The 13,640-nt window shown below is 41.5% G+C and overlaps 1 protein-coding gene across 4 annotated transcripts in view; it reads right to left on the bottom strand.

The window, feature by feature from the left end:
* The window catches only part of abca4a (ATP-binding cassette, sub-family A (ABC1), member 4a), a 30,304-nt gene that overhangs the window by 12,023 nt on the left and 4,641 nt on the right, over positions 1–13,640 (bottom strand). For 3 of the 4 annotated variants that reach the window (XM_068343846.1, XM_068343848.1, XM_068343847.1), the window contains exons 8-23: positions 12,571–12,660; positions 11,274–11,508; positions 10,747–10,886; positions 8,181–8,297; positions 7,136–7,333; positions 4,905–5,110; positions 4,646–4,822; positions 4,220–4,442; positions 2,917–3,138; positions 2,635–2,839; positions 2,441–2,518; positions 2,116–2,325; positions 1,390–1,567; positions 1,141–1,272; positions 885–1,024; positions 574–711 (exon numbers count right to left, since the gene is read on the bottom strand). In XM_068343846.1, coding sequence (XP_068199947.1) covers positions 574–711; positions 885–1,024; positions 1,141–1,272; positions 1,390–1,567; positions 2,116–2,325; positions 2,441–2,518; positions 2,635–2,839; positions 2,917–3,138; positions 4,220–4,442; positions 4,646–4,822; positions 4,905–5,110; positions 7,136–7,333; positions 8,181–8,297; positions 10,747–10,886; positions 11,274–11,508; positions 12,571–12,660 — 2,689 coding nt within the window. Of the gene's footprint in view, positions 1–573; positions 712–884; positions 1,025–1,140; positions 1,273–1,389; positions 1,568–2,115; positions 2,326–2,440; positions 2,519–2,634; positions 2,840–2,916; positions 3,139–4,219; positions 4,443–4,645; positions 4,823–4,904; positions 5,111–7,135; positions 7,334–8,180; positions 8,298–10,746; positions 10,887–11,176; positions 11,509–12,570; positions 12,661–13,640 lie in introns of those variants that run through there. The other variant, XM_068343850.1, reaches the window with a different exon arrangement.

Raw genomic sequence — 13,640 nt, 5'->3', positions numbered from 1 at the left:
GGAAAGCTCGGAGATAACATCCACCCTTAATTTGATGATGGACCATCAAGTCACAGCCCATAAAGCAAACACACCTCATCACACTCCTCAATGTCGCTATGCTTAAACACACATGTGACTCCAAGGACATGGCACGCGCAAACATGTAGCATCTGGCTAAAAATAAGGAACTGAATACAAAATCTATGCTACATGTAATTGTAGTCACCCTTCAATTAAACTACTATACATGATCAACGTACAACTTACATGTACAATCACTTTTTTATCACAGCTTTTACAAATGAATAATGAACTATGGATGAATGAGTAAGCAAAAGTTAATATTTAAAAATCAACATTATAAACTTTTTTGCATTTTCATCAACACATCTTAAGGCATTTAAATTCAGGTGGATTTGGAGATCACATTTTAGATTTTTTTTTTTTAACATTAAGAATTTTTTTCTTTCGTTGATGCTGATGATTACTTCTCTCTTCTTTTTTTTTATTTCAGTTGTATTTGAGGTGCAGAAAACCTCAGCGCCACACTGTGTCGCTATACCCACTTCTGCCAGCAGGAGTCAGTGTTACCTGCACGATATTTGAGCAGAAGGTCCCAGATGGAGCGTCTTGAGTAGGGGTCCACCCCTGACGTGGGCTCATCCAGGATCACCACCTTAGCCCCACCAACAAAAGCCAAGGCAACTGACAGCTTACGCTGCATGCCCCCTGGATTAGAACATATGAAGTTCTGATGACTTAAATAACGCTGTCAGTGTGAGTAGTTTAAGAATACTTTATTGATCCCCGAACAAAAGGGAAATTACAACTATTTGTACTTAAAAATAAATCACAAAAAGTGCAGCATCTTATTTGGGGAATTAATTATAATCCTTACAGACCTGAGAGGTTCTGAGTCATTTCATCTCTTTTGTGAGGAAGACCCAGATCCAGCAGCATATTCTCCACCTCCTCTCCAGCCTCGGCCTCAGGACGGCCTTTCAGCAGCGAGTAGAAGAGGATGTGTTCTGCTACAGTCATACTGCAACAGTTACAGTTACAGCAGTATGACTTCATGAGGTGATTAGAATTTCATTGTTGTTTAAGATTCATTTTACAACAATTATTCTAAATGACAAAGACTTCAGAGACACATACTACTGAAACAGGATGTTGTGTTGAGGGCACATTCCCAGAGACAGGCGGACGCTGTCCATGTCTGTGCAGATGTCCTTCCCATAAACGGTGGCTGTGCCTGAGGTGGGGGGGAGCACTCCAGTCAAGATGGACCTGGACAACAGATGATGAAAGAAATAAGTAAAACATTTCTTCAACAGTTTTATCCTTTTTAAGCTCTAATGTCAGATGGCTTGGTTTGAGTGTTCATGCAACATCCGGGTAACATACATGGTGGTGGTCTTTCCAGCCCCGTTGTGTCCCAGTAAGGCAGTAATCTGACTCTCATAAAAACTGATGGTTAGACCATCAACAGCTGGTCTGGAGCTGCCACTAAACAGCTTAACCAGATTCTGGATGGAGACCCCCTCCACCAGGTCAGACGGCTCATCTTCAAAAAATGGCTGACCTGCATACAGCAAGAATATCATCACAGATCACTAACGCATGTGGTCAGGGTTGAATTCAAGTATTTAAAAAGCTAAATTAAATTAATCCAGCTATAAGAATAAAAGTTGAGTAAAGATTCAACCAAACAACAAAAAGGAACAATCACAAATAATCATCGCTGTCTTTTCTGAGGAAGGAAATAATATCTGTAATTTGAATGAAACACGTGAGATCAGGACATTGGAATGTCATCAGGTGTAAAAACAAAACTTGCTTCCATTACTTATTAACTCCACAGCTAGCATGTGAGTTAAATATGCCACCGAGTGCAAACACACACAAGGGCACTGAGTTCCCATACAATGAGTTTGATTGGCAGATGGGAAAGGTAGGAGCAAATAGCAATGGCCTGAATGGGCATCAAGTGTTTGCTTGAAGTTAATGGACGGACAGAGAGCCTAGAAGTTCTCCTTAAGAGCAAATCACACTTTTGCAGATTCGAAACATAATCACTTCTTCTGTATCTCAAATGAAACTTTCTACTGAATTTAATTTGAAGTATTCTACCATTCCTCTCCTGGTTCTCCTCCACTTCAGTCTGGCTCTCCTTCTCCAGCCTCTCGCGTTCATCCTGATGTTCACATGAAGCGGCCTCCGTCGGTGCTTTGGGTTTCTCCTGGTCTGGATTTTCCACCTCTTCATTTTCCTGCTGATCTCCTTGATCTTTTTTTACAAGGTTATCAAATCTGTGTTTATCCAACTTCATTTTATCATCACCTTTAAAAAAAAAAAGGGAAATTGAGACGAAGACCATGAATTTATATATTAGTAGAACTATTTAGATGGTTCTCATGGCGAATAAATCAGTAGGTGAAAGAGAGAAGAGGCCTGCCTGAAGCTGGAGCTACGCTGTTCAGCCAATAACAGGGCAGGAAGGGGAAGTAAAACGGGCGACCAATTCCATACTGGCCTGTGATGAAGCAAAACAAGCATCTATAGTCAGTAAATACAAATCATGTTTGTTTTGTCTGCAAAAGCTGAACCCAACCTTTTGCTTCTATTTATTCTCATCTCTGATGCACTAACCAGGGAAGACATTGTCCAGGTACCAGGCCAGCACTCCATACAGTATGGTGTCCAGGCCCATCATGCAGATGGAGGTAAGGAAGGAGAACTCGTCCCCCTCCAGAGGGCTGGTCTGGATGTTGTCCCACTGCAGACCCAGGCCCTGTTCTTCATACCGCGACAGGTACTCTGTCCCAAAGCCAAAAGCCACTTGGGAAAGCAGACTCTGATGGAGGAGGAGACGGTACAATCACATCTATGTCTTTAAACTCTCTAAATGACGTGATGATAAATCCCACCCACCACCAGGATCTTCATGTCTTTTGTGATGTGGTCTTGCCAGGCAAAGCAGAAGATGTGTGGAAGGTAGAGGGCGAAGTAAACAATGCCACAGCAGGCGGCTGCCAGATTGGCGTGGTTAAAGAAGACACTGAGGAGGAAGCATTGCATGATGGTAGCTGTAGTGAAGGTGAGTAAAAAGAGGAAGAGGATGACGGCGTTGCTGTAGTTCAGCACCCTTCCTCCCTGTAGGGATGGAAATATACAGAGGGTGAGCATGATAGCTTAATTCCCCATGAACACCAAAACACAACCAAACCCATCAAAAATAAATGATTAATGTTGAGAAAATTTTTTTACATATCCTATTTGGTAACATCTCAAATATTTTAATGGCTGTTTGTCGATTTGAAATTGGAAAAAAGGGCTCATAAATCACACAATGACTTAAGGCGTCGTGCCCGGAGTGTCCCCCGCCTCACGCCCCATGCCAGCTGAGATAGACTCCAGCTCCCCGTGACCCACTACAGTGGATTCAGCAGCAGAAAACGAATGAATGAATGACTTACAATAGACACATACAGGTAGTTTAGTTCTGGAAAAGAAGGGATTTTATTTCACATATCGACCACTAGAGGTCACAATAGCCTGTTTTTTAATCCTTGTAATCTGATCCAATGAGAATATAAAAACTGACATTTTTCTCGGGGACAACAGTTAATTATTGATCTACACATTTCCACAAAGACGTAGATATAATTCCCATGATGTCATCATGTTCACACCTATTCACTAATGATTTCTTTATCAGGATGTTCTCAGTGAGTCACTATCACTGATAAATAACTGATTATCATGACAGAAAATGATCCGCTAATGAGTCACTGTAAAAATAAGGGTTTGTGTGTGTGTGTGTGTGTGTGTGTGTGTGTGTGTGTGTGTGTGTGTGTGTGTGTGTGTGTGTGTGTGTGTGTGTGTGTGTGTGTGTGTGTGTGTGTGTGTGTGTGTGTGTGTGTGTGTGTGTGTGTGTGTGTGTGTGTGTTACAGTGAAGATTTCTTTTTCTTTTTCTTTTTAAATTAGGTGTAAATTACGTCTCTTCATTTGTTTTTCAAGATATTTGGGTTTCTGAAGACGATGAATCTCCCATAAGACAGTAGAGATTCTTTTATTTTATTTTTACCAGTTCCAGATGTTTTCTGAAATTAGAGAAGAAAGCCTCTGTACAGTTTCAGCACTCTGTACAATACTCCATCTGTTGTCTGGTATGACAAATGTCAAACACAGGAATGAGGATCTTTAGAAGCCTCTGAGGAAATGCTTCCTCACCATGATGATAGCGGTGAGAAGGGCAGTGCTAGTGCCCATCAAGATGAAGCTGTCGATAAACCATGTGGACCAGATGACACCGTTGGTGACCCCCATAACCTTTAGTGTCTCCTTCAGGCGAAGTTCCTTTTCCAGGACGATGCTCTTGACGATCATGGACACAGAGTAGACCCAGGCCAGCACCATGAAGATGGGAAAGCAGCGGTTCAGTGTCAGCATGAAGCTGCACAGCACAGGGGTGGTAGAAATAGGGTGAAGGAAAACAGTTTGATTTTCACAACTTAAGACTCACGAACCAAAATCAGGGTAAATCTAACTGTAATTGGGATAGATTTTTGATAAGCCTAACAAAACTTACAAAAAAAATACACTGTTGTAGCTGTTAAACGTGACTAAAATCATTAAATGGTGCTGTTGTCCACTCACAGATCATCCACATAACAAGGGTAGGGCATCTGCTGCAGGTAAACACCCTGTGGCCACTCCTTTCCTGTCTGGGTCTTGATGATCCCGTGCTCGATAATGTCCTGGAGGTAAGCAAAGCCGCCCCAAACATAGCGAAGGTCATCCATAGGATCTGCTCTGGGGCCGGGGTCCCAGTACCTGAGAAATACATGTGAATTCAGTCTTTTCAGTTTGACATCACTTTACCAGACCCATCACTTCACTGGAATTTGATTCTAACCTGTCTTTGACCTTATTGGTGCGCTCCACTGCATCAATATCCATTCGGATCTTGAACTTAACATGAGGCGGCACTTCGTTGGTCCAAGGGTACATATTTACAAATACAAGGCCTGCCCAGAACGTACTGTCATCCAACAGGTCCAGGGCTCGATGAGTGACGGTGTCCTCATCAGGAAGAGCCACAAACTTATCCAGGACTACACACTGATGGTGGACAATGAATGAGACAGAGGTAACCCTTTTATTTTAGAATTTCAAGTTAAACCATGTTTCCATAACATGTTTTTAGCACAATTAGCCCTTTCAGCAGCATCGTAAAGCATTGAGATAAATGCTAGCATTAGGATCCCAACATACCTAATGTTGAAGAAGCATAGTGATTTCCTCATTCCCCATCTTTAGATTAGCACAAAATCAACTAAAGCTGAGGATAATACTGTTTTTTATGTATTTGGTCATGAGGAAAACACATAGAATTCATGGAACAAAATTCTATGAAATTCTTTGAAATGTATCCTAATGGTGGTGACACAGTCAGAATATGGCCAAAGTCACGACATCTCATCCCAAGAGGAACATAGGCCAAATGTCTGCTATGATACTGACCAAAAAAAGAATCGGACATTTTTCTAATAATAAAAAGACGTTAGAAATAGAAGAGACACATGTGGGAAGTACAGATAATGTCCCCTTCCCAAAATTAATGTCACCACTTGATGGGGGAAAAAAATCAGCTCTAAAGAAATGCTTCACTCAAACGTAACCAAAGCAGAAGTGAGTTCCTTGTGGAAGATACATCACCTGTACATTTGTACAGGTGATGTGGAACCTAAAGCTATTAAAGTGAGGGGTTCTGATAGCAGCCATCCATACAGACACATACCACAAACTTCATAAGCAGGTTTGAGGTAAAGGGAATCAGTCAGCTGTGTCCCAAAGCACCTCAACTAGACTCTAGAGCACCCACAGCAGCTGGCGTGTTGGACAACATGTGGAGATCCCTACCCAAGATGCATTTGCACAACAGCAATATCACTGCATAGCACCGCCTGGCTAGGACTGAATCTCCAACCAGAACATCTTAAATCATCTATCTGATGCCTGTCTCCTGGCCATTTCGCACATATTTTTCTGAAGAATAAATTCAAACATTATTAAAATTAGCAGCTAAACATCAGATATGACCACGTCATGAGAAAGGAAATCATTACTATCATGGATTCTTACTTCTGTGACCATTAAACTCTCATTGCAACCCACCCAGGGTCACAGGACATTAAAGTAATCCTTTTGCATCTGTATGAGACACACTACACTTCAAACCAGCTCCAATATAAATTCATTTACGTCGGCACAATGAAATACACGTATGCACTGAACAAGCACCACAATTTATTCATCTCTTTAACACCGGCCTTTAATTCACTGCATCCCCACTGTGTGCTGTTATTTGCATGCATGCCACCAACGTGCAGCCAACCAGCCATCAAGCCCAACGGTCATTGTTGTGGCCTCATAATGAAGGGTGGATGGAGTGACAGCTGTAACTAATCTGCCTCAATCGTTCCCACTCTTTCTGTCACACTCAAGTGCTGTAAGCTTCAACTTGGACAAAAACAAAGAGCACCACCCAGCCATGCCCCCAGGTGCCCCCCTGTGTCGCCCCCCAGCGTGAAGGCCTCTCATCTCGATTAGCCTCCACAGGGAAAAGCATGATTTTAGCTTTGTTTCAAGTGCACTGACCTATTAAATGTGGAGGGTCTTCACCAGAGAAGCCTTCACGACCCTCCACTCCATCCGTAAAAATAAAAAGAACTGACAGGTAGTGTTTCTCTCTGGCTCTTGCCCACCTGGATAGATTTCCATGTTTTTGAATGAAGCGCAAAAATTACAGAGATGCAAGACATCACATAAAGGTGGCACTGAGCACAAATAGGTTAGGCAACCGGGGTATTGAATTCACCAAGTGCTAAGACCTGTGTTTAATTGGATTATTTCATGAATAGCTCTGTCCTAGAACTTGACCCTGCAGGTTAAGAGAAATGTGTGGAAAACAGTCCAGATTCTTCCTGCCATGGCCCCCTGAGAAAAAAGTTAGTAAAAACAATCCTGACACCTTTTTTTTTTTTTTATGGTGGAGTTCTTTTCAATGGTCAGTATAATTCTATACACCGATGCATTTGGAAGACATTCTAAGAGGATAAATGTCTTTTAGAAATGTGGACTCACATCCCCGTACTGGTTGAGCATCCTGATGACCCGGTCAGTGAGGTTGAAAATGTCTCGCCAGTCAAGATCAGGCATTCCAGCCGGACGATCTTCTGACAGTCCATTGTGCAGGAAGTTGAGGATGTGTTTGGACGTGAATGGTGTCTCCCTTAGAGTCCTGTCTATGAAATCCATCACTGATGGGTTGCGAATGGTGTCCTGAAAGGAAAGGAAATAGGAGAATAAGCTAGAAGACAAACAGTCCTGCTGTGATTTCAGTCACAAAGTAGTACACAAAATTATTTCACAAGAAAATCCAGAGGAAAAGCACAAAGAAAAAAACCCAAAAACATATTATTTACAGCTATGATGATAGTTAGATTCAGGTTTCACAGAAAAGGGTTGGATGAAGGCAGAGATAAGAGAAGGGCGACTGATGACAATAAACTGAATGCAAATCTATTGAAAATGTAACCTAATGAGGAAGAGTAGACTGTTAGTGGTGAGCTAGCAAGGACAAAAGATAAGATAATAGATAACAGATGGTATTTCTGGAAAGGGAGAGGAAAAAATAAGAAGAAAGAGAGGGGATGGATGGAGAAGGGAAAGATGTGGCATATTTTGGTAAGATAAGGTTCTGAATTCGAGCAGGAAACTTTCTGAACTTGTGAGACTTCAGCAAAAAACTGTCACTGAGAAGAAGATGAGGATAAAATATCAACATCATTAGTCACTTCACCCTTCCTTGAATCCCGCAGATTCAAAGGGACTATTGTTTGGAATTGGACGTGAGCAGAATGGTATCGTGAAGGTAGATCCTGATCGTATCTGCTGTATTAGGAACAGCAGTGCTGGGATGTAACTTTACACCACAAATGAAGGTAAGTCAGCTGTTTGTCTGAAGTGACCTAAATGCAGCAATCTTAAGGGAAAGCTTTCATTTTTTTATGATGTTTGGATGCTCCTACCAAAAACCCTTGAATCAAAGTTACGAATATGCGTCCTCATTATTTATGGTGTTCCAGTGTAGACCTATTTATTCAGTAACACTATATTGTTGTCCCACCCGGATCATCTTGACTTGGACTCCATGTTGGAAAAAAGCCCAGATCTGGGGCGCCACTTCCTCCCAGGCCTTCCCCATCGTCCTCAGTCTGTCCAGCTCCTCAAATGTAATGTTTGCCTGCAGGACAGACAGAAATGTGTGTTGTGTAAGTGTTTCTGTGTCACCACTGGAAGGACTGGGAATTCCTATTAAAAATAAACATTAACAAATAGAAGAGTAGACAAACATTTTTGAACATGTTCAGGGGACGTTGATATGGCAAAAAGTGTGCACACGTGTATGCGTGTGTGAATGACAACACCACATTCAGACACTCAAATACAAACATTGTCACAGATCTCCTAATCTCCCACTACATACCATTCCCACATCAAACTCTGTGTGAAAACAGGCTTTACAATGACAACATGCACATTCTCACACAAAGAATTCCCGCAGGCCTTTATAGATAACCAGCAACTTTGTGACAAATGCACTTTGTGCCAAATAGTCAAATATTTACCGCACACTTACTGCAGAAACTGAACGTGAGTGGGTACAGTGTTTTGTGTGGGGAAAACCAAAGGCAGGCTATTTCAGTATCCAGTTATGTGCAGTGGGGGATGAAAGCACTCAGGAGTACACCCAATTAAACGCCTTCCTCTTGTGTGTGTCTGATTCCGGGTGACAATGGGGACAATGGAGCTGGGGCGACAATGAGGGCCGTTGGTGACAACTGGCTGAATGCATTCAGCCTGTCCAGTGAATCCCAGTCAGGTTCCCACAAGTGAGTGCTTCCTTATTCCCGAGGCAGTTTAGAGCAGCAGGCTGAAGCAGGGGGATGACTGGGACATGTCTTTACGAGAGCAGTCCGGGAATCTTGTAGCTCTCCAAGAAGTGCTGAGATATTCAGGGGCCAATTTACTAAGTATAAAAATATCCTTCACCAATGTTATATATTAAAATTAATGAAATAAATAAATGGGGAAAAAAATACACGACTGTCTATTGAGCTGACTCATGAATAATTATACTGTCTGACTGCTTATAAAAGAAGGACTTTGAAAGGATACTTAAATCTAGCATGTCAAACGTGGGTGAGTGTTGTATGGGCATATATTGTAATTTATTCTATTCCAGTCCCCTACTTCAACCACTCCTTATTCAGTCATGTAATTATTTTATTTCTTCTTTCCCCTCTTTATTGGTGTTTTGTGTGATTTGTGTTTTTGTAGGAAGGCTTATTGTCAGATGTTATGTTTGGTTTGAAAAAACCTGAGAAGAACAAGATGAAGAGTTAAAACTACTAATATAAAGACTTCCATTCAACAACAGGGTTGAGTAAAGGATTCTCTCCTGCAAATGAAAGCAAGGCCAATGCAGCATTATAAAATGGATAATCTGTGATTAAACCTATCCATGAATGCCAGTGACTGGGTACAACTTCAGTGTGAAATCCTCTGGGACTCTATTCATGGAAGCAGCAGAGCTATATTTGTTAAACAGGGGTGTATTTGACTCAGGATGTTAGTCTACCACAGGTTTGAAAAACTGATCCCCAGAAAAATACATTCTTTTCTAGAGATCAGTTTATCTCACTGAACGGCTGATGATCAAGCTTGATGCTAAAGTGCAAACCTGGATGACAAGTAACTGTATCTCTTCTCTGCTGAAGACAATTTACAGCAGCCTGCGGAGCTCAGTAGATAACAGCATTCACATAAAGTCTCATATTTTATGTGTTTATGTTTTAATCCATGCCACTTCTTTTAGAGCTCCCTGAAACAAATAAGAGTCCATAGATTAAATGTTTTTGGTCTTCTTACGTAATGGATTAACCTCTGAGCCATTACTTTGTAAGTGCAATTAAGATCACAATCTGTGGAAAGAAAAAATGCAAGGAGGGCATTAGAGGTCATGAAAAGGAGGAAACACAAGTGTGTGTGTGTGTGTGTGTGTGTGTGTGTGTGTGTGTGTGTGTGTGTGTGTGTGTGTGTGTGTCTGTGTGTGATCACACAACTTTAAGGACCAACTCTTTGCTGCTTGCATAACACTGAAAAAGCCATGGCGCCAGCAGACTTTGTAGCAGTCACTACAACCGCTTGACTTGTGTTTTCCATTGCAACCAAGCCATCCATGACTGCCCCCCCACCCCCAGACACAAACACACACACACACACACACACACACACACACACACACACACACACACACACCACTCCCAAGAGGGTTTGACCAACACATATCTGTATCTAGATACAAAAGGCTGGACATGACAGGAGGGAAGTTGATCTGCTTTTCAGGCCAAACGCATTGTTCACAGGACCGGGTTGTGCCAAATAAAACCAAAGATATGGACGTTATAGAAAGTGTTCAAAGATGGGGATTAAAATATTTGTTGGCGTCCGTCCATCCCTATCTTTTTATTACTCTTACAGTGATCCAAACTTTGAAATTCTCACACAGATTTTTCAAAATAACTCTTGAAAGTAGAATGCTTCACCTCTTGATCAACTATTCATAACATTTATTTTTTTTAATTCTACCACACCATGCTTTGGATTAATTATGGAGCAGCGTTGCTTACATTCCGAATGATTCTCCTTACAGCCGGTGAGTCGGGGGCATAGAGGATTTGCCCCATTAACATGGGCTTGACAGAGTTCCACACAATCCTTGTGGTGGGGTCAGACTCCAGTTCGCTCATCCACTCATTGCAGAAAGATGCTGGAGGGAAAAGGGCACGTGTTCAAACCTTATGAAAGCGTATGACACAACTGGATAAATTATTTCTGTGCTCATCCCAAATATACCATATATGGAATTGGGAAGACTGGGTATAACTTCAGGTAAAAGGAGAACCATCTGTTAGATAGACACAGTTTTCTGTCGAATCTTTGTAAAAACTGTCATCAAAAATATCTCACTGATAAAACGGCATTGAAGAAAATATCATGGTGTTTCAGGAGGTGTGTGTGAACATTGTGCTGGAATAGTAATTAGAAATAGAAAATTACAATTGAAATAGTAGAATTTTTGAAGTCATTCCAAATTCTTGGAGAGGTCCCTTTACTTAAGTCATCATCCAGAGGTCCCACTGTCCACTCCACTCACTCGTGCTGTTGTCGTACGTGTGGTGGTTGTGCCTCCCGTTGCTGCTGATGCCCAAGAAGGCTTTGTAGTTATTGTCCTCATACCAGTTAAAGGAGGCGACGCGGGAGAAAGCGCCCTCAGTGTAGCCACACACCAGGCTGGAGGCGGCGGACATAACCTGCCTGAAGGAGAGATTGTTCTGGAAGAGAGGGGTCATGACCTGGAGGAGCTCCCTGGAGCTGCTCCTTTGGTGCAGCTGTGGAGATGAAGCAAATAAAAACAGAAGTTAAACAGAATCTTGTTGATATTAAAATGCTTCTATCAGTTTATTAAGAACCGCAGGGCCTTAACTCCATTTATATAGCACAGGTGTTCCTAGTTTTTGACCCCGTGGATTATCTGTTCCTGTTTTTTTTAAGTTGTTCCACAAAAAAAATATCTTTATACATATTTATGCAAACTCAACTATTCAATCTGGCTGTTATGTAATATTTCCTATTTTTATGGCATGGATGAAAGAAGAGGATATACAGGAATGTTTCCGGTGTGTGTTCACATTAATGGTACCCTACCTATTGACACACTCCATACAACATCCAACTTTTAAAATTAAAGTCTCCAAATTTCTGGAGATTTCTGAAGATTAATCATAAAGCTGATTTTTCCTCCGTAAGTTGTGTTGTCACAAAGCTTTTAAATATTATGTGGTCCTACAGGGTTGTGAAAAACTTTGGTTCCACAGTTTTGAGTATTTTTAATTTTCTGAATAACCTTTGCAACCTTTTGGGACCCTACATCTGAAATTTAGAAAGCCAGTGCTGACTCATCAGGTCGACTATCCTGACGGCAGAATGTCTGTCATTTAGACAAAGACAAGTGTGTTGCCAACAGGATGCTGGACTGTGGGCCAATAAACATTTACTTGAAACTTCCACAACAGTAATTCCCCGCATGTAAATACAAGCAAAGCACAGAATACAGGTGTATAGATCCAGTGTGATTTTAATGTCAGACTCAATGTCAATAAGGCAAAAATACACAAATTGATGCTTGTCGTGTTTCCGTGTCTGGAGGGTTCACCTGTTTTTGCAGTGTTGGGATTTCCAATGGGAAGGTCCAGTGATAATTATGATGTATTTGAGGTGAAAGGGGACCGTTCTGGATTTAGCCTTCCTAATACGCACTAAATGACCCCCTTACTGTCTATGTTTGTGTAAAAACACAAGCGAGAGGAAACAACTGTTTCCTGCCAGCTAAACTTAGCAAGCGGTGAACTTTTGAATGGAGCGCGGTTGAAGGTGGGTGAGCCGTGCCTTACCTCTCTCAGTTTGACAGAGGTGGCAGAGATGACCCTGACCCAGAAACGAATGTCGATGCCTTCAGAGTGGTTGTCCAGCACAAGTGGAAGCTGGAGAGAAGATGTAAATGTAAATTCAACATAAAATCCTTTTTTTTTTTTTTTTAAATATCTTATTTGGGGTTAGAGAAACAGCATGAAGCCATGACAACAAACTAACACCATTCTTCCCTGATTCTGTACACATGTACAGAGAATCAAGCACAGACAGAATTTTTATATTGGATGGAAGCCAAACTTCGAGAGCCTGCATTTCAGTCATTATAATGTAGTATATTCTAATTCCACTGATGCTAACAAGTTTGTGGGCCCATGTACAAAGGAGAAACCTAAGCTGTTGTGTTAAAAGTCTAAAATTAAGAAATGCAAGAGGCTGTTAGTCTCATGAAGAATCTTGGTTGTGTGATTATGTGAATGCAAATGATGGATTGGACTTTCCTCGAAAATTCTTTTGCGTTTAAAAGATTTCCTCCTCCTTCTTGCCATAAAAACCCCTTTCGATTTTGTAGCGTTAGTTGCTGCAACCTCCAGCTATGACAACATAATCAGGATATTTCCAGAGACATCCTGTCTCTTTGACACGTCTCCTTATCTGTAAGTGTGTGACCGGCAGGTTTAGACAGAACAATCTCCAGAAAAGCTGACGGACAGACAGCCAAACACACTTGGCCTGGTGTAACTGGATTAAGTTGGGGCAGAGGGTGGCCATTGTTGAACCGTCTGTCTCACTGCGACCTATGTTTACTCTCAGTGCCCTGTAATTACCACAGAGAGCAGTGTCTATACACTAAGCTAATTACAGACAGGTTAGCTTAGCTAATGCATTGAGGTTTCACAAGTTGTCTGCATCACCCCGACTGTACTATTTAAAGCTCATTAGCAGAGCTGTAAGACTAGTTTGATGCAGCTAAATAAAGCCCTGCTTGAATGTATTGAGGACGACTGTTTAAAAGAAGCACAGAGTCCAGTGATCATGGCTACCTCTTTAACTTCAGCCTCGGATTCAAACTCAAAACTGAATGAATTATATT

The sequence above is a fragment of the Antennarius striatus genome, chromosome 20, assembly GCF_040054535.1.
Source record: "Antennarius striatus isolate MH-2024 chromosome 20, ASM4005453v1, whole genome shotgun sequence".
Taxonomy (NCBI): domain Eukaryota; kingdom Metazoa; phylum Chordata; class Actinopteri; order Lophiiformes; family Antennariidae; genus Antennarius; species Antennarius striatus.
The sequence above is the reverse complement of the archived record's forward strand: the minus strand, read 5'-3'. Positions and strand labels throughout refer to the sequence as shown.